This window comes from Phaethon lepturus, unplaced genomic scaffold, assembly GCF_000687285.1.
Source record: "Phaethon lepturus isolate BGI_N335 unplaced genomic scaffold, ASM68728v1 scaffold44720, whole genome shotgun sequence".
Taxonomy (NCBI): Eukaryota; Metazoa; Chordata; class Aves; order Phaethontiformes; family Phaethontidae; genus Phaethon; species Phaethon lepturus.
In genome coordinates, this window is record NW_010510677.1 from 43,372 (window position 1) to 59,564 (window position 16,193).

Consider the following 16,193-nt stretch of genomic DNA (forward strand, 5'->3'; position numbering starts at 1 on the left):
TCCCCTACCATAGCTGAGCTCTGCAAGAGTCTGCTTGCTACCAGACCTCCTGTGAAGAGACCTCCATACTAAAACTCCTCCAGCTTCAAGGGTGACTAATTTGTTGCAAGGGTCATATATAGGATTATCTGTATGACCTACCTGAAAGTCAGCTGGTTCCAAAGCAGGTGATTCTACTGCAACAGGGATGGAAATTTAAGCTCCCACAACAAGCCCACCTGCAAAGTAACACAGCTGCAACGCAGTCACCAGGGCCTGAGCCTCCAGTGTGCTGCTCTTTGCGGACTCCCATATCCCAGAGTCAATTGCCTGAAACAAATCCTAATGGCCAAAATTTGCAGCATTACATTTAGGGTTAATGATTCCAAAACAAAGGCTGTATGTTCCCACCAGAAGACCCCTTAGCAGACCAGAGGCTGTAGACAGGGTGCTCAGCGCAGCCACTGGGAAAATTGTCTCATTTGCATGGAGAAAGTTATTGCCCCAGCAAAGCAAAACTAATGAGAAGTGAGACATTTTAAAAAAGGAAGAGCTTCTTTGTGTGGAAGGCAAAACTTCCAGAGAGAGTCCAGAGAAGCCTGTTTCTTCCTCTGGAAGAAGCTGGTTTGTTGTGAAGTATCAAGGGAGCAACAGTACCCTCCTCTTCATCACTGACCCTTACTCATACCTATGCAAACCTCGCTGCCTTTTGCCTCAGCTGCAAATTAGGTTTTTTGATCTCCCCTCCTCTATTGCAGATGTATGGGAATAGCTATTAATATTAATATATTAATATATATTTAAAAAAAACCCAAAACCTGAAGAAAATAACCCCCAAATCTTCTAAAACAAAACACCCCACTGGACACCCTCATGCCCCTGGAGAAGGGAAGGGAAAGGAACAGAACAGCACGTGGCGATGCCAGTCACACTACTGATGGCAGTACTGGCAGGAAATCCAAACTCACGCCACTGGCCACAATGTTGGAAGCTGTACAGAATAATGAGAAACAAAGAGAGGCCATATTCACCCTGATGACACGCTGTTTGTCTTCCTCATTTGAGAGAGGCACAGAGAAACAGCAATGGCAAAGTTTCTGATGTTCACCAGCAAAGTGAAATATGTGATCAACTGATTTAATATAACTGGCTGCTCAGGTTTGCCACATCCCCAGCAGGTAAGTCCTTGACAGCTACAGCCAAGTAGAGGATCCTGCAAATTAAAGAAAGTTCAGGGGAGAGTTCAAGCTATTGAACTTAAGTAATTGCTATTAGGAAGTCTTTTTCCCCTCTGTTTTTAAGAAGAAATTCAGCCTAGAGCTGGAAAACACTGGCAGATGAAAATGTTTCTGAAATTGCACATTCCAGCGAAGTATTTCCATTTCAAATAGCCTATATTTTCCCACAAAAAAAAGTATTAAAAAACCCCAACTGTTGCTAATACAGAGAGGATGTCCAGTTGTGAATTTCAGTGCTTTTTATCAATTAAAATTGATTCCTTAGGAAAAAAAACATAGGCCTATGAATTAAAGTGCTTTCACAGAAATAAGGAAGTTTTCAGAGGTGACGAGTCTCATTAGTCGGACAGAAGGGCACACCTTACTGCAAAATGACCAAAATGGTTGGTTGTTACCGTATTAATTATTTCGGGTGCTACAGTCACCTCCCTGGGTCCTTATATTGATTTATAAGCTCCCAGCCTCAATTTCTATATAAAGACAATTCTCAACTGCCTGCATAAATGAAGACAAGACCTTTGCTGAGATAGATATGGAGGTCACTGTGTCTTTAAGGACAAGAAAACCCTGTGAGCTGGAACAGGATGGGATGTATATAGACCTTCTTGCTTCACAAGCTCAGTTCCTTCCTCTTATTGTTATTTAGAAAGTCCCTGTCATTAATTGAGAAGCTATACCTATGTGACAGGATGCAAGCACCCATCAAGCACGAGGTGGTCAGAGTCCAGCGCGTTTGGATGACACCCAATCAATGACTTGTGATCCCACAAGTTCTTGAGAGTCTTTTTGATAGAAATTTTGATTGGGTTGATTTTCTGCCCAGTTTTATATGACACTTGAACCTTTCTGCTTCTTCACAAGGCAGCGCAGGTTGCATCACTACTCTCACACATGCTAATTAAGGAAGTCCATAAAGGAGAAATCTCCCTGCTCTAAGGAGATATTGGTGGATCTTGGCAAGCTGCTGGTGTCCAAGCGCCAGGACAGTAAGTGCTGGCAGGGACTAGACATTCTTCACAGAAATTGTTTAATTTAGTCCATGGCTACAGTTAAAATGTATGGAAAGAAATACGGCAACTAATTCTGCACATTACATTTACAACCTGTAGACAAAATCAGAAATCTGAGGAAACATTTTGATTTCTGCTTTAACTTTAGAGTCCCGATGAGGATATCTAAACAGCCCCTATAGATAAAGGCTCTTCTCTATCCTCAAAAATGACCTAACACTCTTGAAAAACAAAAGAAAAAAACAAACAACAAAAAAACCCCAGCAGGCTCAGACCTTATCAAAAGACCTGGAAACTTTACAGTTTAAATGTCCTCATTTTCTTCTTCAAAGAAAAATCCACATCAATGCAGCAGCAAATTCTAGATGAAAGCATGATGGTCCAAAACCACTAAGAAAATTCAATAGTCAAGCAATGCTGTTTTTCTCATAACATATTTCTTCTTTTTGGAATTTCCATTGATCTATGGATCAATGATATTCCAACAGTGTTGGGAGAGAAGAGATCCCAAACCCAAACTACGTCAGGGAATGGTACAAAATGGAAAACATTTTTCTGTAACAAAATAGAGAAGAACTGTTGATGTTTCATTTGAAATTTCCATTCCAGAGGAAGAGGAGAATGGAAACTTTTAATTTAAATAAAAACTTCTTGTGAAAACACAAAATGTTTACATCATTCAAAATTTAAATATTTTGGTTAATTCTATTCCCAACCCAATACAAATTCCAGTGTCCACAAATCAGCATTTGAGACCCCCTGAAACCTGAATCTGAACTCATCTAGTGCCCAGAGTGGTCTCATTTCAACCCTTTCTCTGAAGAGTGAAGTGCATCCATTGCAGAAAAAGCAAAAACATGCCCCTTCACATGTGGTCCCATGTACCTCTGGCACTAAATGACCTGTGGTGTCTTCAGACAAGCATCTTCCCCTCTGAGTCTTCCTCTTTGATTCATCTTGCTGGCCTAGATTTAGTGAAACCTAATTGCAAAGTTGTCCTTTCATCTGATCTATTTACACTGAAATCCCTCCTCTGAAAGATCTTTTGGGAAATCTCTCTTTGTTTTTCCTTCAGGCTCTCAGCCAAGCTCAGACGTCGCTGTGACCCAGCTCATAAGGCTGCTCCTGACACATGTGGCATTGGGGACAGTGGGGTTTTGAGGGATGGAGATGGCCAAACTGCTACCATATCTGCTTCTCCCTGCTCCATGCCTTTTGTTGCCCAAAGTCCACAGAAAACTCTCCTGCTTTGCTGAACACGCACTGGGAGCTCTGCATGTCATAGCTGCGGCAGCTCACCAGTTTATTATACCCTTCTGCCTTTCGCTGTTGATTCCTCCATGCTCAACCACCCTCTCAGAAACCTGGCCAGCCTCCTCCTTTGTACTCCTGCCCCGGCAGAAGAGCAGACGGTACCTGGGTGACAGGCAGGAACCAACACACTGCCACTCTTCTGAGCCCTCGGGGGAACGGAAGTGCTGGGAAGGATCCTGAGAAACAATTCTGGGTGGGATGTGGGGAAAGGGCAAATGTTTTCAGGAAGACCCATGGCATTAATCAGATAACAAGCTTTTCATAGCCTAAGTGTACGAAAAGCTCCATGCATGGGAAGTGAACATGGTAACACACTCCCCTCCCTCTCCTGAGACCCTCGTATGCTTCGTCCCATATTGCACTTATCAACAGAAAATCTCCTATAAAAATAATCAAGCAGCTGAACAACATCCCAAGTTAAACCACTCTTCTGAAACAGCATCTGTGTTTCCTAGGAAAGACTATAAGCCCAGCTTCCAGAATATTTCACCACTTTTCACTGAAAAAACCCCACCTAAAATAATCTACAATCTGTTTTATTTCCTCTCCTCTGTGCTCATCTCCTTCTCAGAATAGAAAAGTCCGTCTCTGGCCTGTAGCTCGCTCCCTGATCATTCCCAAAGCCATCCCATTGCTGGAAGCAACACAGTGAACCACCCAGGCAAAGCCAAGATTTTATTAGAGTTTAGGCAACAAGCAGGTGGCCGAAGCCTCCCCCCCCAACCCCCTGCTTAATCTGCTTCCACAGGGCCAGCGATGGAAGCGATCAGACGGTGATGGCCGGGATGCACCGTGCCCCCGACTGCTCAGGCCACCTCTCTGCTTATGAGTGCTGGGATGGGATTTTCAGGTGCTGTTTAGACACAGATACACATGAACTTTGCTCAGGTTCAGCCTAGCCCATACATGAGATCACTGGAAGAAATCAAGAACCAGTTCCAGGAAAAAATCCCAACTTTATCCGCCCCTCAACTCTCCCGCAGCACAGGGATGCAGATGCAGAGCCGTGTGCCGGCTGCTCGCTGAGGGAAGCGCCAGGCGCACAGCCCCAGACGGCATTTAGGCTGGATGAATCCATGCCCAGCTAGTTACAGCTGTATTTCAACTCTGAAATTAAATGCACTTCTGAAAGCTTGAGTGCTCCTCTGAGATTACACGGCTGTGCAGGCAGGTCCCGTTGTGCCTGCTCTGGAGCAGGCGGCAGCCGGTGCCGCTTCCCCGCCTGTTCTGTCCAGGTGTGGAGCATCCACAGCACTGAAACACAAAGTGTGGTTCAGCGCCTGCCTGAGGAGCTTGTTTGTTCTCTGCAGCTTTCCTGTCGAATCGTGGACTAAAAAACAAGCTGGTGAGCCACAGCAGATGAGAAAAGAAATAAACGATGTAACTGAGATGTTCAGCTGAGATTTTTTTGTGCGTGCTGATAAATTCTGCTGGTGTAAGGAGAACTCCCTTGACAGCTTTACTGTACTGTTATCATTAAAATTATCTGTAGTATAAAACTCTGAAGAAGACTCAATAAAAATCTCCTTTTCCTCAAGGAAGCCTGATTACAAACACAATGTGCTCCCAGAGTCTCTGCTAACTACAGAACAATTATTCTTTTTTATCTTGCAAAGTCCAGCTATTTGATTTTTCTGTTTTGGCAAACACTTTCTCTTCTGTGCTCAAAGCATACTCTAGGAGTTATTCCATTTTAATTAAAAAGAACCTAGCCATCAGTTGAAGTGCTCAAATTCTTTTCTTAATCTGCTTTATTACAGCAACACAGGGGGAGACCGGGCAGTACTTAAACTCTGGGCTGGAGGGTGATGCTGGGGCTGTTGCAGTAAGACACCAGCAGCAAAGAGCATTCTATCTGCAAAGGGCCCTGACAACTGTTGCCTGTAGTCGTTGCATTTCGAGACCATGGAGAGGAAGTGTAAATCCTAGGACTGCTATCGAGCTAGCTGTGTCAGGAACAGGCACAATTTGAGCAGATACAAGCCTGGAGGCTGGTGAGGAGCGAGCTGTCCCTCGCCTGCAGCGGATCGCAGTGAGAAACCCCGGGGGATCGTGTTGGCGCTGCTTGTTTGACGTCCCCCCACAAGGCAAGCTCGGCCCCGGACTAATGAGCTGGTGGTTTGGTGTGAGACCCTCTGGCTCAGAGCTGAACGCAGGCACCGTCAGTGGAAGGGGCTATATAAACGATCCAGACAGGTTGTCATTATTAAATATTCCATGAATTACCAAACGATCCTGCAGTCATTTCCATGCGAAGCAGCAGCAGGAGCCAAGAACTAAATTCCAGTACAGTCTCCGCATAAATTCCTCCCTTTCACTTCCCCAGAGTGCCCGGTTCAGCTTTGTGTCGCAAGAAAGTCTGCAGGTACCCTGTGTTTTTATGACCATGTTCCCCTCTTTGGAGTAGTGAAAGACAACAACCATGTAAAATATTTCAGGACATTCAGAATGATACACCGGTGCGAGGTAAAGTAGTCCTGCATGCGAATACTGTTGGGATAGTCTTGGGTTTTCACATGGTGCCTCACAAACTTCCCTCAAATTCCTGGATTTTCATGTCATTGGTCAGAAAGTTTAGGGTTTATAGAGCCACAAATCATTTGCCCAAATCACTGCTGGACTCGTGATCCCTGGACCATTTAACTGTTGCTACATGGAAAGTCATCTCCCACCAACCATTAGCCAAGGAGAAAGTTTTTCCTGCCTGGCCAGGCATTTCCATGGCTTGTCAGGGTGACGAGCCCCATCCTCACGGGCCCTACCTCAGCACCCAGGAGAAGAGCAAGGGAGGAAGAGTCCAAGCACCTACAAACAGCCTCACTGCTACTCTTGTCCCCTCTGCAGTCAACATTACTGTGGAGACGAAGGAAACAAAAAGCAGACTGAAAACAAGGGGCCGGCTATTTTTGACACAGGTTTTCTCATTGCAACAGGGAAGATCACCAAAAGCAGCCCAAATGGTTTGCAATCATCAGAAATGCTGGCATGGGAAATACCCCAGGCTTATGCTGCCAATTTAAGTGACTTCATGCAAGATTATGATCGCTGCAGGCTTTCTCTTCCCCCTCTCCCTGACAAGTTGTATTTCACACCAGAAACAATATAATCCAAGCCATTCTCAAAGCCTTTTCCATATTGTATAGTCCTCATCCACCCCCAGGTCCTCATGATTTGTCTCCTGCACGAATGCTGTAAATCTTTGTACAGGATGGCAGGAGGCCTGTGAGCATCTGAGTTATTATGTAAATGCAGCATCAATGGTACTTTTAACTGCAAGTTGGTTGGGATTGCAAATGAAACACCAGTGATTTACACGTCTGAGTGCTTCCTACAAACAGGAATTGATGCTATTCACCGACCTTGAACCCCAAGCAGGATCCCTGAACAGTCCTGAATACTGAGACAGCACAGGTCTGGGCTGAAGCTGAGGAGCTGCAGTTCATCCCACATGTGCTGCCCATTTACCTGTTATGAAGAAAATTAACATGGGCCAATTTTCAACACTCTATTACTGGATAGCCCTGTTCCACATATAGCCCTTTCCTTAGCAGAAGAGCTAATTTAAGTACTACCAAGTCCAAACATGAAACTAGTCCCTCATGACTCTGCAGCGCCATAAGGACCAGGATGCATCAGGCAAGTGTTCATGCTGGGCTGGAGAGATCCAGTAAAGATGTGCTCACCTGACACAAAGGCCACTTTCTCCTTCAGTATAGGAAGGACATCAGCAGCTTTTAAACCATCATTTCGAAAAGAACCTGCAAAACAGAGGAAAACAGGAAAGCCACATTAGAAGAGAGCATGTCCTTGCTCCCAACTTCACAGACACTCCATGTTTCTCAAAATCGGACTGGAGAAAGTCTATAAATTACATAAAAACACCAAGAAACAGACCTTAATGACTGATACACAAACAGCATTAGCATCAACAGAGATATGTTTGTAAAAAGGAAATCAGAGAATCAGCTCATCACTTTATCCTTCAGAAGTTCTGAAAGGTTATCAAATTTCCCACCAAGTAATCAGATTTATCCCCATTGCCTTTTTCACGACAATACTATCAAGCCTGGGAGATGCCCAGTTTGCACAGTGAGCCAGGCACCTTCTCCCTTCACTGTTTTGAACACAGTCCAGGCAAAATTGCAGGGAACATTACAGCACATACACATTCATTGAGTGTCAGCTCTTGAGACAGATTTGCACAGGGGCTGACTTAAAAAAGGCTTTTCTGCTTCCCTGTTTTTTGCTCTACACAGCGCAGCTGGAGGTGGAACAGCTCAAGGTGTGGACTGCACTCAGAGGGAGGACACACTACTTTACGAGCCAGCCCGAGTTCTCCCTGGGTAAGGAGTGATTTGAAGCCACAGTGCATCCTCATGTAATTCATGCTGTTTGATTACATGTTACATACACCTGCATAGGCTATTTGCCTTCCCAGCAGTGCCAAATTATTTCATGTCTCCTGAAAGCTCACCAAAGAAATCCCAGACTTTTAGTCTCCTGGAAACCTTAGGAAAAGAGTTGCAGATGGTTTCAGCCACCAGCAGCATCTTTCTGCTTTGCAAAAAAACAGCAGTAATGGATCAACCCACAGCAAGCCAGACATTGCTGTTCTATCAGTGCTATTACAAAACAAAAGGTGGGTTTCAAGGACATCTTTGCAGTTGCTCTGAAAAATAACTCATCCATCACTGGGTAGTGAATATCCATGACGACAAATAATCTTCAATATGGCCTTAAGTCTATTCCAGCTCATCAAAGAGTACAACACATTTGAAACCTTATATGTTTACTTTCTGACATTCACAGCCAGGCAGCAGCCACCATTCTTCTGTGATGGCACCTGGGCAAGAGAATCTTCTCGCTAAGCAGCTTTCTTGACTGGCTAGAAACAGGGCAACATTGCTTCAGGCATCACACCTTCCTTGTTGAACACAGCAGATGACACCTGACCATCTGGGTCTGAAAGTGGGAATGGGGATAAAAGCCCCTCTATATATTGTCATCTATTTCTTGCATCATGCAGCCCGCAAAGGTACAGTGGTTCGATCCATGCAGACATATGGAACAGACAGGATGAAGACCATAACCACCATTTTCACCTGCAGCTGAACTTGCATACCTATAAGTATTATTATTATGGTTGAGTTATGTAATGGCAAATGAGGTAGCATTTGCCATTCACAGTCAGCTTGTGTAACAAGACTGTCCTGTACATGCAAATAAGTCCCTCACTGGCGACCAGTGGCTACAACTACCTATGTCCCCACATGCTTTCAGGTACCACGTCCGTGACACTCAGCTCCAGAAGATGAGCAAGCTCATCAGCCGAGCCTGTGCTCATGAAAATCAGCACACAAAGGAGTGATGTAATTCAGTGCAAGGTCAAGACCAATGTAACTGCAATTTGGACAGGGATTGGAACATGGTCCTGAGAGATCCCTAAAGAGTCCTTTGTGTCTGTAAAGTGTTTTGAGACCCAGGAAACTAGTCCTGGTTGCTGAACTCTTTCTGTGTTCAAGCAAGCAGGACTTTGTATACTCTGTGTTTAACACATGAGACTTTGCTATTAACTTATCCTCTTAACAAGAATGACCTCTGTGATCCCAGGCTGTGGTTCTCACATCAAAGGTAGGAACCGTTCAGCCACAGGCAATGTTTGGAATTTAAGCAGCTTTGCATATAAGCATCTCATCCAACCGTGAAGCAAATGAGAACAGTCAACATGCTACACATACCACAATGGCTTGAAGACACAGAAGCAGAGTACTGGTCCAAATTTCTCCAGCTGCAAGATCAGCAGTGTCAGTGCAAGTTGAGTTTTGGCCAATATTTGTTAAATTTGTCAGGGAAACAGCAAAGTCAGTTCTTAGGCACTTAAATGTGCAGTAGATACTATACAACTGAAGTCTTAGTGAACATTAGCAAAAAAATGTCAGTGGGTGTGGTATTCAGACATGTAAAACACACAATAAGGACTTCTTAGAGCCCACTATACTGAGGGCTGAAGGACAATTTCAAACACTCTCCCACAAGGAAGGACTGCATCTCATAGAGGCAATACACATGGAGACCAGGAGAAAAATGTATGACTTTTAAAGATGGTCACCTCCTGAGCTGCAGCAGGTCACGCTGCAGGCAAGGGGCTCGCTGCTAACAGCCCTGATGTCCTGACTGTTCACAGGAGAGGCAAGAAAAGACATGAATGGGGACAGTGCTGCCAGCAAGTATTTTCACCTTTCTCAGTATCTCCCAGGACAGGTCAGTCACACTCCAAAATAATGAACAAATGAGAAAACTGTGAGGCCATCCTGCATCCAGGGAATTCACAAAAACTCCCAAGAGCTGCAAAACTTTCCTCAGGATGAGGGAGGGAACTCTTGAAGGTAGATCAGTGCGTAAAGCAATGCCCTTGCTCTGGGTGATGTATGTGTGGCAGCTCATGACCCACAAATTAGGCCATGGCCACTGCTTTCAGAGGTCACTCCAGCTCCTGACAAAATCCTCATGTTAGCAGCTACATCTCAGAGCACAGTGTCAGGTTTTCCAGCAAGGGCTGGGGGAAGGGATGCATAAATGGGAAAACCAATGGCTGTAATAAGGGCTCCAAAAGCAACAGCAAATCCGTCTCCAGGAGGACCCAGCGCAGCAATGATGCATTCCCCAGTTCATAAGTTATTATAAGCATACCCCTAATAATGCTCATTTACATCCTATTCCCCAGCTGTTTCTAATACATTTGTTTTGTTTGTTTGCGTGCTGGATCCGAAGCCATGCTTGCATAGCACCATCTAATTTTTGCCACAGAGCCCTGGGTGTACAATCATCTAGCTAGTTCATTACTAGACAATGACAAAGGCTGTACTTGTATCCTGCCCTGCACCTCCCTCCTACCCCTATGAGACCTGAGCCCTTCTGTGGCAGAAGAACGGTAGAGGACAGCCAGATGAAGGAAGGGCAGGCTGAACACTGAGCCATGCTCCCATTGTCCATGGTTTTCTGGTTCACCATCATCACAAGCATGGGACTACACAACAGTGCCCTTCTTGCCCTTCTACCTGCAAGTCTCACCATGGTCTGCAAAGAAGCTTGAGCATTGCAATCGCCTCCTTACCAAAAAGAGCCACAGAGATCACAGTGCCATGTCTCAGTCTTCCTGCAGCCCCTCACACCTTCACCACATGCTGGCTTAGTGTGCTATTCACATAGTGGGGACACTATGATGATCCACAAACTTTTATTACTCCAGCGACACCAGAAGAAAACACACCATGCCTGCAGGAGCAGCTGGCAGAATAATGTATTCTTGTAAACTTGGAAAAATTAAAAAAGTGGATCCTCAGCATGGCTGAGTCATGTTTCAGGGCAGAGCAGCATTACACATGCACAGCCCATCTCCTAGCAGGGATTCCCTGAGTGGCAGAGCAGCTCACGGTTGTAGGTGAGATGCTGTAACAAGAAGCCAGCTGGGTGAGACGGGAAGCTTAAGGCATGCTTCCACATTAATGCAGCAAACCTGAAATTGAGAAAAGAAAATTTCTCTTTTCTGCACAAATTCCCCAGCTGGCCTGGGGAACTTGCTGCCACAGGACACGGAGTTCAGCAGCTCAAGGGGCTTCCCAAACGGATTTGTGATCCACAAACAACAAACATCTCCAGGGAACTGTAAAGATTAACAAAACAAGCAAGAGTTTTGGAAAGAATATAAGCCTACAGACCTTGGAGTGAAAGCCAAACTCTAACTCTTGGAGCGAAATATAAATTATCCCTTGAGAGAGCCCTGCAGGCTTTAGGATTTCTTCCTCTAAGCAGAGTGCAGGGCAGAGTGTTGGAGACACCGTCTTGAGCTAGATGGACCAATGGTCTGCTCCAGAGAGGCTTTTCCTAGAAAAGCTTCAGTTCTAACCTGAAAAATGCAGCTCTTGGCTTCAAATAAAGATCAGCTGCTGGAAATATGGAAATACTTTCTATACTTAAAAAAAAGTATGAGTAGGCAAGCAGAAGGCTTCCTGTCAGAACACTGCATGGGGCTTAATCACTTGGCTCCTGATGCCTTCAGCAGGAGTTGTTCATCCCAAGTCCCATGCAATGTTTCAGGAAAGGCAGCCCACATTCTCATAGTTCTCAGAACAGATTTGACTATTTAAAAACTTTGGCATGAAGTTTCTTTAACCAAACAAAACTGAACTCCTTGGGCTAAACTCATCCCTTGAGGAACTCTGCTAGAGTCCAGGAGGCAACAGTAGGATTAATCTGGTCCATATTGTTTCTTTCTTCTTCCCTCAGTAAAGGCCTCTCCTGTATTTCTCCCCCCACCCTCCGGGTTTTGGAGCAGTTATGTCCTAGGTTTATCATTTATTTGCCTTCCTACCTCTTTTTTTTCCCCCTCAAAGTCTCAGTGGATTTTATTTTTGTTTGCAGAGCGGTAGCATCTTGGCTTTCTACAACACACAAACAGAAGGGATGTCTGATGTGAGCAGAGAAAGGCAGAACAAAGGAGACTTTATTATTCCTGTCTTAGCCTTTGCAAACCGAGACACAGAGAAATTGAGTTGTCCAGCGTCAGACAGAAAGTTTGTGCCGAGCTGAACCCTCATTTCCCCAATGCTTTTCTCATACAACCATCCCTTTGTTTTCTGGCAGAATATAATCCTCCTTTTTCTTCTCTTTACACTTCTTACTTCCTCCTCCTGCCCTTCTCGCTTCATTATTCTTTCTTTCTGCCTCAAATATTTATTTTTTGTGTGTGCTAAACCCTCTTTAACCCCTTCCTCCCTTTCCTGCACACTATTGTCTGTCCCCGCCGGGCTCTAAGCCTTCCTAGTTTGATTTCTCAGATTTTCTACAAGCCCTGAGGAGGGGCTTAGCCGGGGGCTGCGGGGGCCTTTGCTGCTGGGATTTTGCTGGCTGAGGCTCATCGGCTGAGAGGCAGAGAGGCCACAGCGTGGCACAAGCATCGGGCTGAATAGGAGCAACATGTGCTCCGGACTAGTATTCTAGCACCATCTGGCAGAGATAAACGGGGCTGGACACTCTGCGTCTGCTGATCGCTCCTCTGTGCACGACAGCCTGATCCCTGATGCAAAGAAAGCATTTGAGTGCCCTGAGTCCCCCAGGAGCCTGCGAGTCTCTCCTGCCACGCTTCCCCGCTGCAGGCAGCAGAAGAGCAGGTTTTGATTTCACGGAGGAAGGAAGGAAGGAAGGAAAGATTGAATTGAATTGAATTGAATTGAATTGAACTGCATTGAATTGAAATTAAAGGCAGCACCAGCCAGAAAAAATACAAAATTAATCTGTAAATATCATTACCAACTATTATTGAAGAACAACCCAGAGCTATATACTTCATTAACAAAGGTTATTATTCTCCTTAATAACCAATAAAAAGTAATACCTGGCCTCAAAGGAAGCATTTATAGCCCTAGGACTGCAGGTCAGATTGTGGCAGGGACAGGGTGAAAGGCAGGTTGGACTAGCACCATAGCCCTGGGACAAGGATGGCAGCTGTCCCCCTCCATCCATTGCTGGCATTCTCAAGCAAGATCTTCCCACCTCGTGCTCCTGACATGTCCACCATTACTAAACGAACGAGTGCAGCAAACAGACTGTCTGCATTCAACATACCTTGAGCCGTAAGCATGGCTACAGCATGCAACACCCATCTGGGGAGACCAGCTAAAGCTAGCACGGACATTGCCGATGTTTTCTGTGGAAGCACAGCTGGCATTGGCTATGCTTCTCATCCCATGCAGAGCCGGGGCTAGAGCTTGCTTTCAGCTCTGCAGTGGAAATGTAAATAATCCCTGGGACCTTCACAGACTTGCAATGGCTTTCCTTCTGTATAAGTGAAGACACACATAGCATTTAAGCTTGCGGTTGAAGTCTACTTATTTCTGCATGTGTAAGTGTATATAAACACAGGATTATAGACACATAGGTATGCAAAGTGGGTTACAGGTACCTCATAGATGATCCATCCATAAATCTGCTGTGAATCTAATGTCTACTACTCCCATTAGTCTTGTATGAAGTAAATGTTTCTGTGCCACCAGATTCAGTGTGCAGACTGACACACAGACCCACGCCATAGCCTCAAAAGTTGCAAGAACCATGGACACCAAATAGACGGTCTGTACAAAAGACTAATCCCACTGCACCATATGCCAAGCACTTTATCCCAGCTGAGACAAAAGTTATACTCATTACATTGCTGCATTTATTCTAAAATGAAAAGATGAATGTTGTTTTTATATGTAATACTTAGGGTCAGTCCAAGACTAATATTATCTTCTCTGTTTCCTTATTCTGTCCTTCCTTTTATTAATTATACACCACTACTGCTTGCTGGAACATCCTTCTGGTCACAGCTGCTGGGTGGCAATACTACAGGCTACCTTTGCTTCCAAGGTTTGCCAGTGCTTGTCAGAGGTCAAGCTGCTTTTCTGCCGCCTCTACGCCGACAGGTCGGTCCCTCTGATTTCCCACTGCTTGAATCCCTGCCACGCCACTGCCAGCACAGCCCCCTTCTCTCCCCTGCCTGTAACACCCAGAGAGGCAGGGCTGGGGCTTGGGGGAGCTTGCTAATTGCTGAGATTGTTATTCCTTCCACGAGGTACTTGGCAGCATCGAGCCTCCCAGCACAGCCTTTGAATGTCCACACATTTAAACAGTAGCCTCAGCTTGAAAGCACGCCAAAGAATAGGCAAGGCTTCAAGAAAGATACAGCCGCTTGCAGCAAGCATGCAAATTCGTTAGCCTCTGTGCACATGTGGCCTCTAATAAGCTGTGTTCAGCATCTGAAGCTGAAAACATCACACCCTGTACATCCCACCTAAGCCAACAGCCGGGCTTTGCCTTTTCATACGTGGCAAAAAAAAACATTCAAAGCATCAGAAGGATACCGAATTAATGCACAATCTGTGGTGAAGGCTCTGCTTCGTCTCCATCCGTGGGGGATTTTATTCACTTCTTTCTAAACATACACTAATAGAGATGCTAGGAGAATGTAATGACTGTGAGTCAATCTTTTACGCGTTTCCTTTTTATTTTCATCAGGACCTTGGAATCAGGCTGAGATCTTTCAGTTCCTACCCTTAGAAAAATAATTAGACATTATAGGTAGCCCCGTGGATAGCACAGCTGATTGCTAGTCAAAAGACTTGGCTCTATTTGTGGTTCTGTTCCTAAATTGCTTTGTGATCCTGAACAAGCTGTTTTAACTGTGCTAGATCTTGGTTTTCCTCTCTACAGAATGGAAATAATGACTGCCCACATTAGTAAAGCACAGTCAGGTCCACAGACCTCAAAAGCACCTTACAAACATAAATTAATTTTGTCTCAAAAAACCTTTCTGAGGCAGGGAACTGTTGCAGTGTACTTTTATAGATAGGCAAAAATGAGGCACTGTCAGTAGGAAAGACTGCTCTGGTGATCACAGAAAGGACTTTTTTGGGCAGGAAAGGGAGACATTAAGAGAATTGGAAAAATTAGGTCATCTCACACAAAATCCTGTGTTTTATTTCTTGAGCGTGCAAGGGATGGATGCACTGGCCCACAGGGAAATGACTGTATTCAGCACCTTGAGCTTTTAGTCATTAAGTGTCTTGCTGTAGATTGCACTACACATCAGTGACCACCCAGATGCAACAGTCTTTTATGGTGTTAATAAAGAGCTATGGGTCACTTGTAATCTGAAGTCGTATTTTAGGCTGTGGCCATGGTTTCTACCCAAGCCTAGTGTGCATGAATATTTTCTTTTTCCCCTCTCAATTACAATTGGACTACTTATAGAAACATTCCTCAGAGTTTTATAGTCCTGTAAAAAGTTTAGACCTGCTGATGGATTCCTGTAAGAAGGATGCACATCTGTGAAGTTGTAGAGGTTGGGTACCCAGCGTCTCATCCTCTATTAAATTCTGTAGGTTAGAATAATTTCCTTTAACTGGACTGGTTTAGTTGACAGGCTTTTTCCAAAAAGCTGCAGCAGGGCATCTGCCAGCACCTGTCACGTATCAGTGACGTGCTTAGGGCTTCCCATCCATCTCTCAGAAAGCCTCCCTCCCAGATCCTGGAGGTCCCCAGCCGCCAGTAACTTCTCCGGGACAATAAAATAAAATAAAATATCTAATTATGTACAACATTCAGGAGGCACTTTGCTGAAACGCCAGCCTTACAAAGGAACCATATGTCAGTGCCTCAAGTGTGCTTTGCAAACATCTGCCTCTCAGGGGGATTTCATGCCAGACAGTAAGAAAGCAACTTTAATTAGAAGCCAGTTGAGATCCTTGTCCCAAGGTCTGTGACTTCCCTAAAAAAGAAAAAAAAAAAAACAAAAAACAACCCAAACAAAGCAAGCAATTGCATTTGCCCCCATGTTTAAAAACAATCTGTACAATTTCTCTTTTAATGCAGAGTTCTCCTTAATTTTTCTGACAGGGTTCAACATGCCCCATCCAAACAGACACACAGGCTGAAAAAGTTCCCACTGCCTTCAGAAAGATCCCTGCCCAGGCAGGATGGTTGTGTCTAGTGCAAGTGTTGGAGTGGGTTTTAAATTAGTAATTTTTTATTGTGTTTCGTCCAACATTCACAAACTAGCACCTCACTATTAATCAGGCTTACATTTCCCTCTGTCTCACCTTGCCTCAAAACC

At 44.7% G+C, this 16,193-nt stretch overlaps 1 protein-coding gene across 1 annotated transcript in view; it reads right to left on the reverse strand.

Moving 5' to 3' along the window:
* LOC104616487 (kalirin-like) overlaps positions 1–16,193 on the reverse strand; it is a gene marked incomplete at its 3' end in the record, with an annotated part of 72,406 nt that overhangs the window by 37,100 nt on the left and 19,113 nt on the right. The window contains exon 2 of the mRNA XM_010281520.1: positions 7,225–7,299. Within this exon, the coding sequence (XP_010279822.1) occupies positions 7,225–7,299 (75 nt within the window). The remainder of the gene's footprint in view (positions 1–7,224; positions 7,300–16,193) is intronic.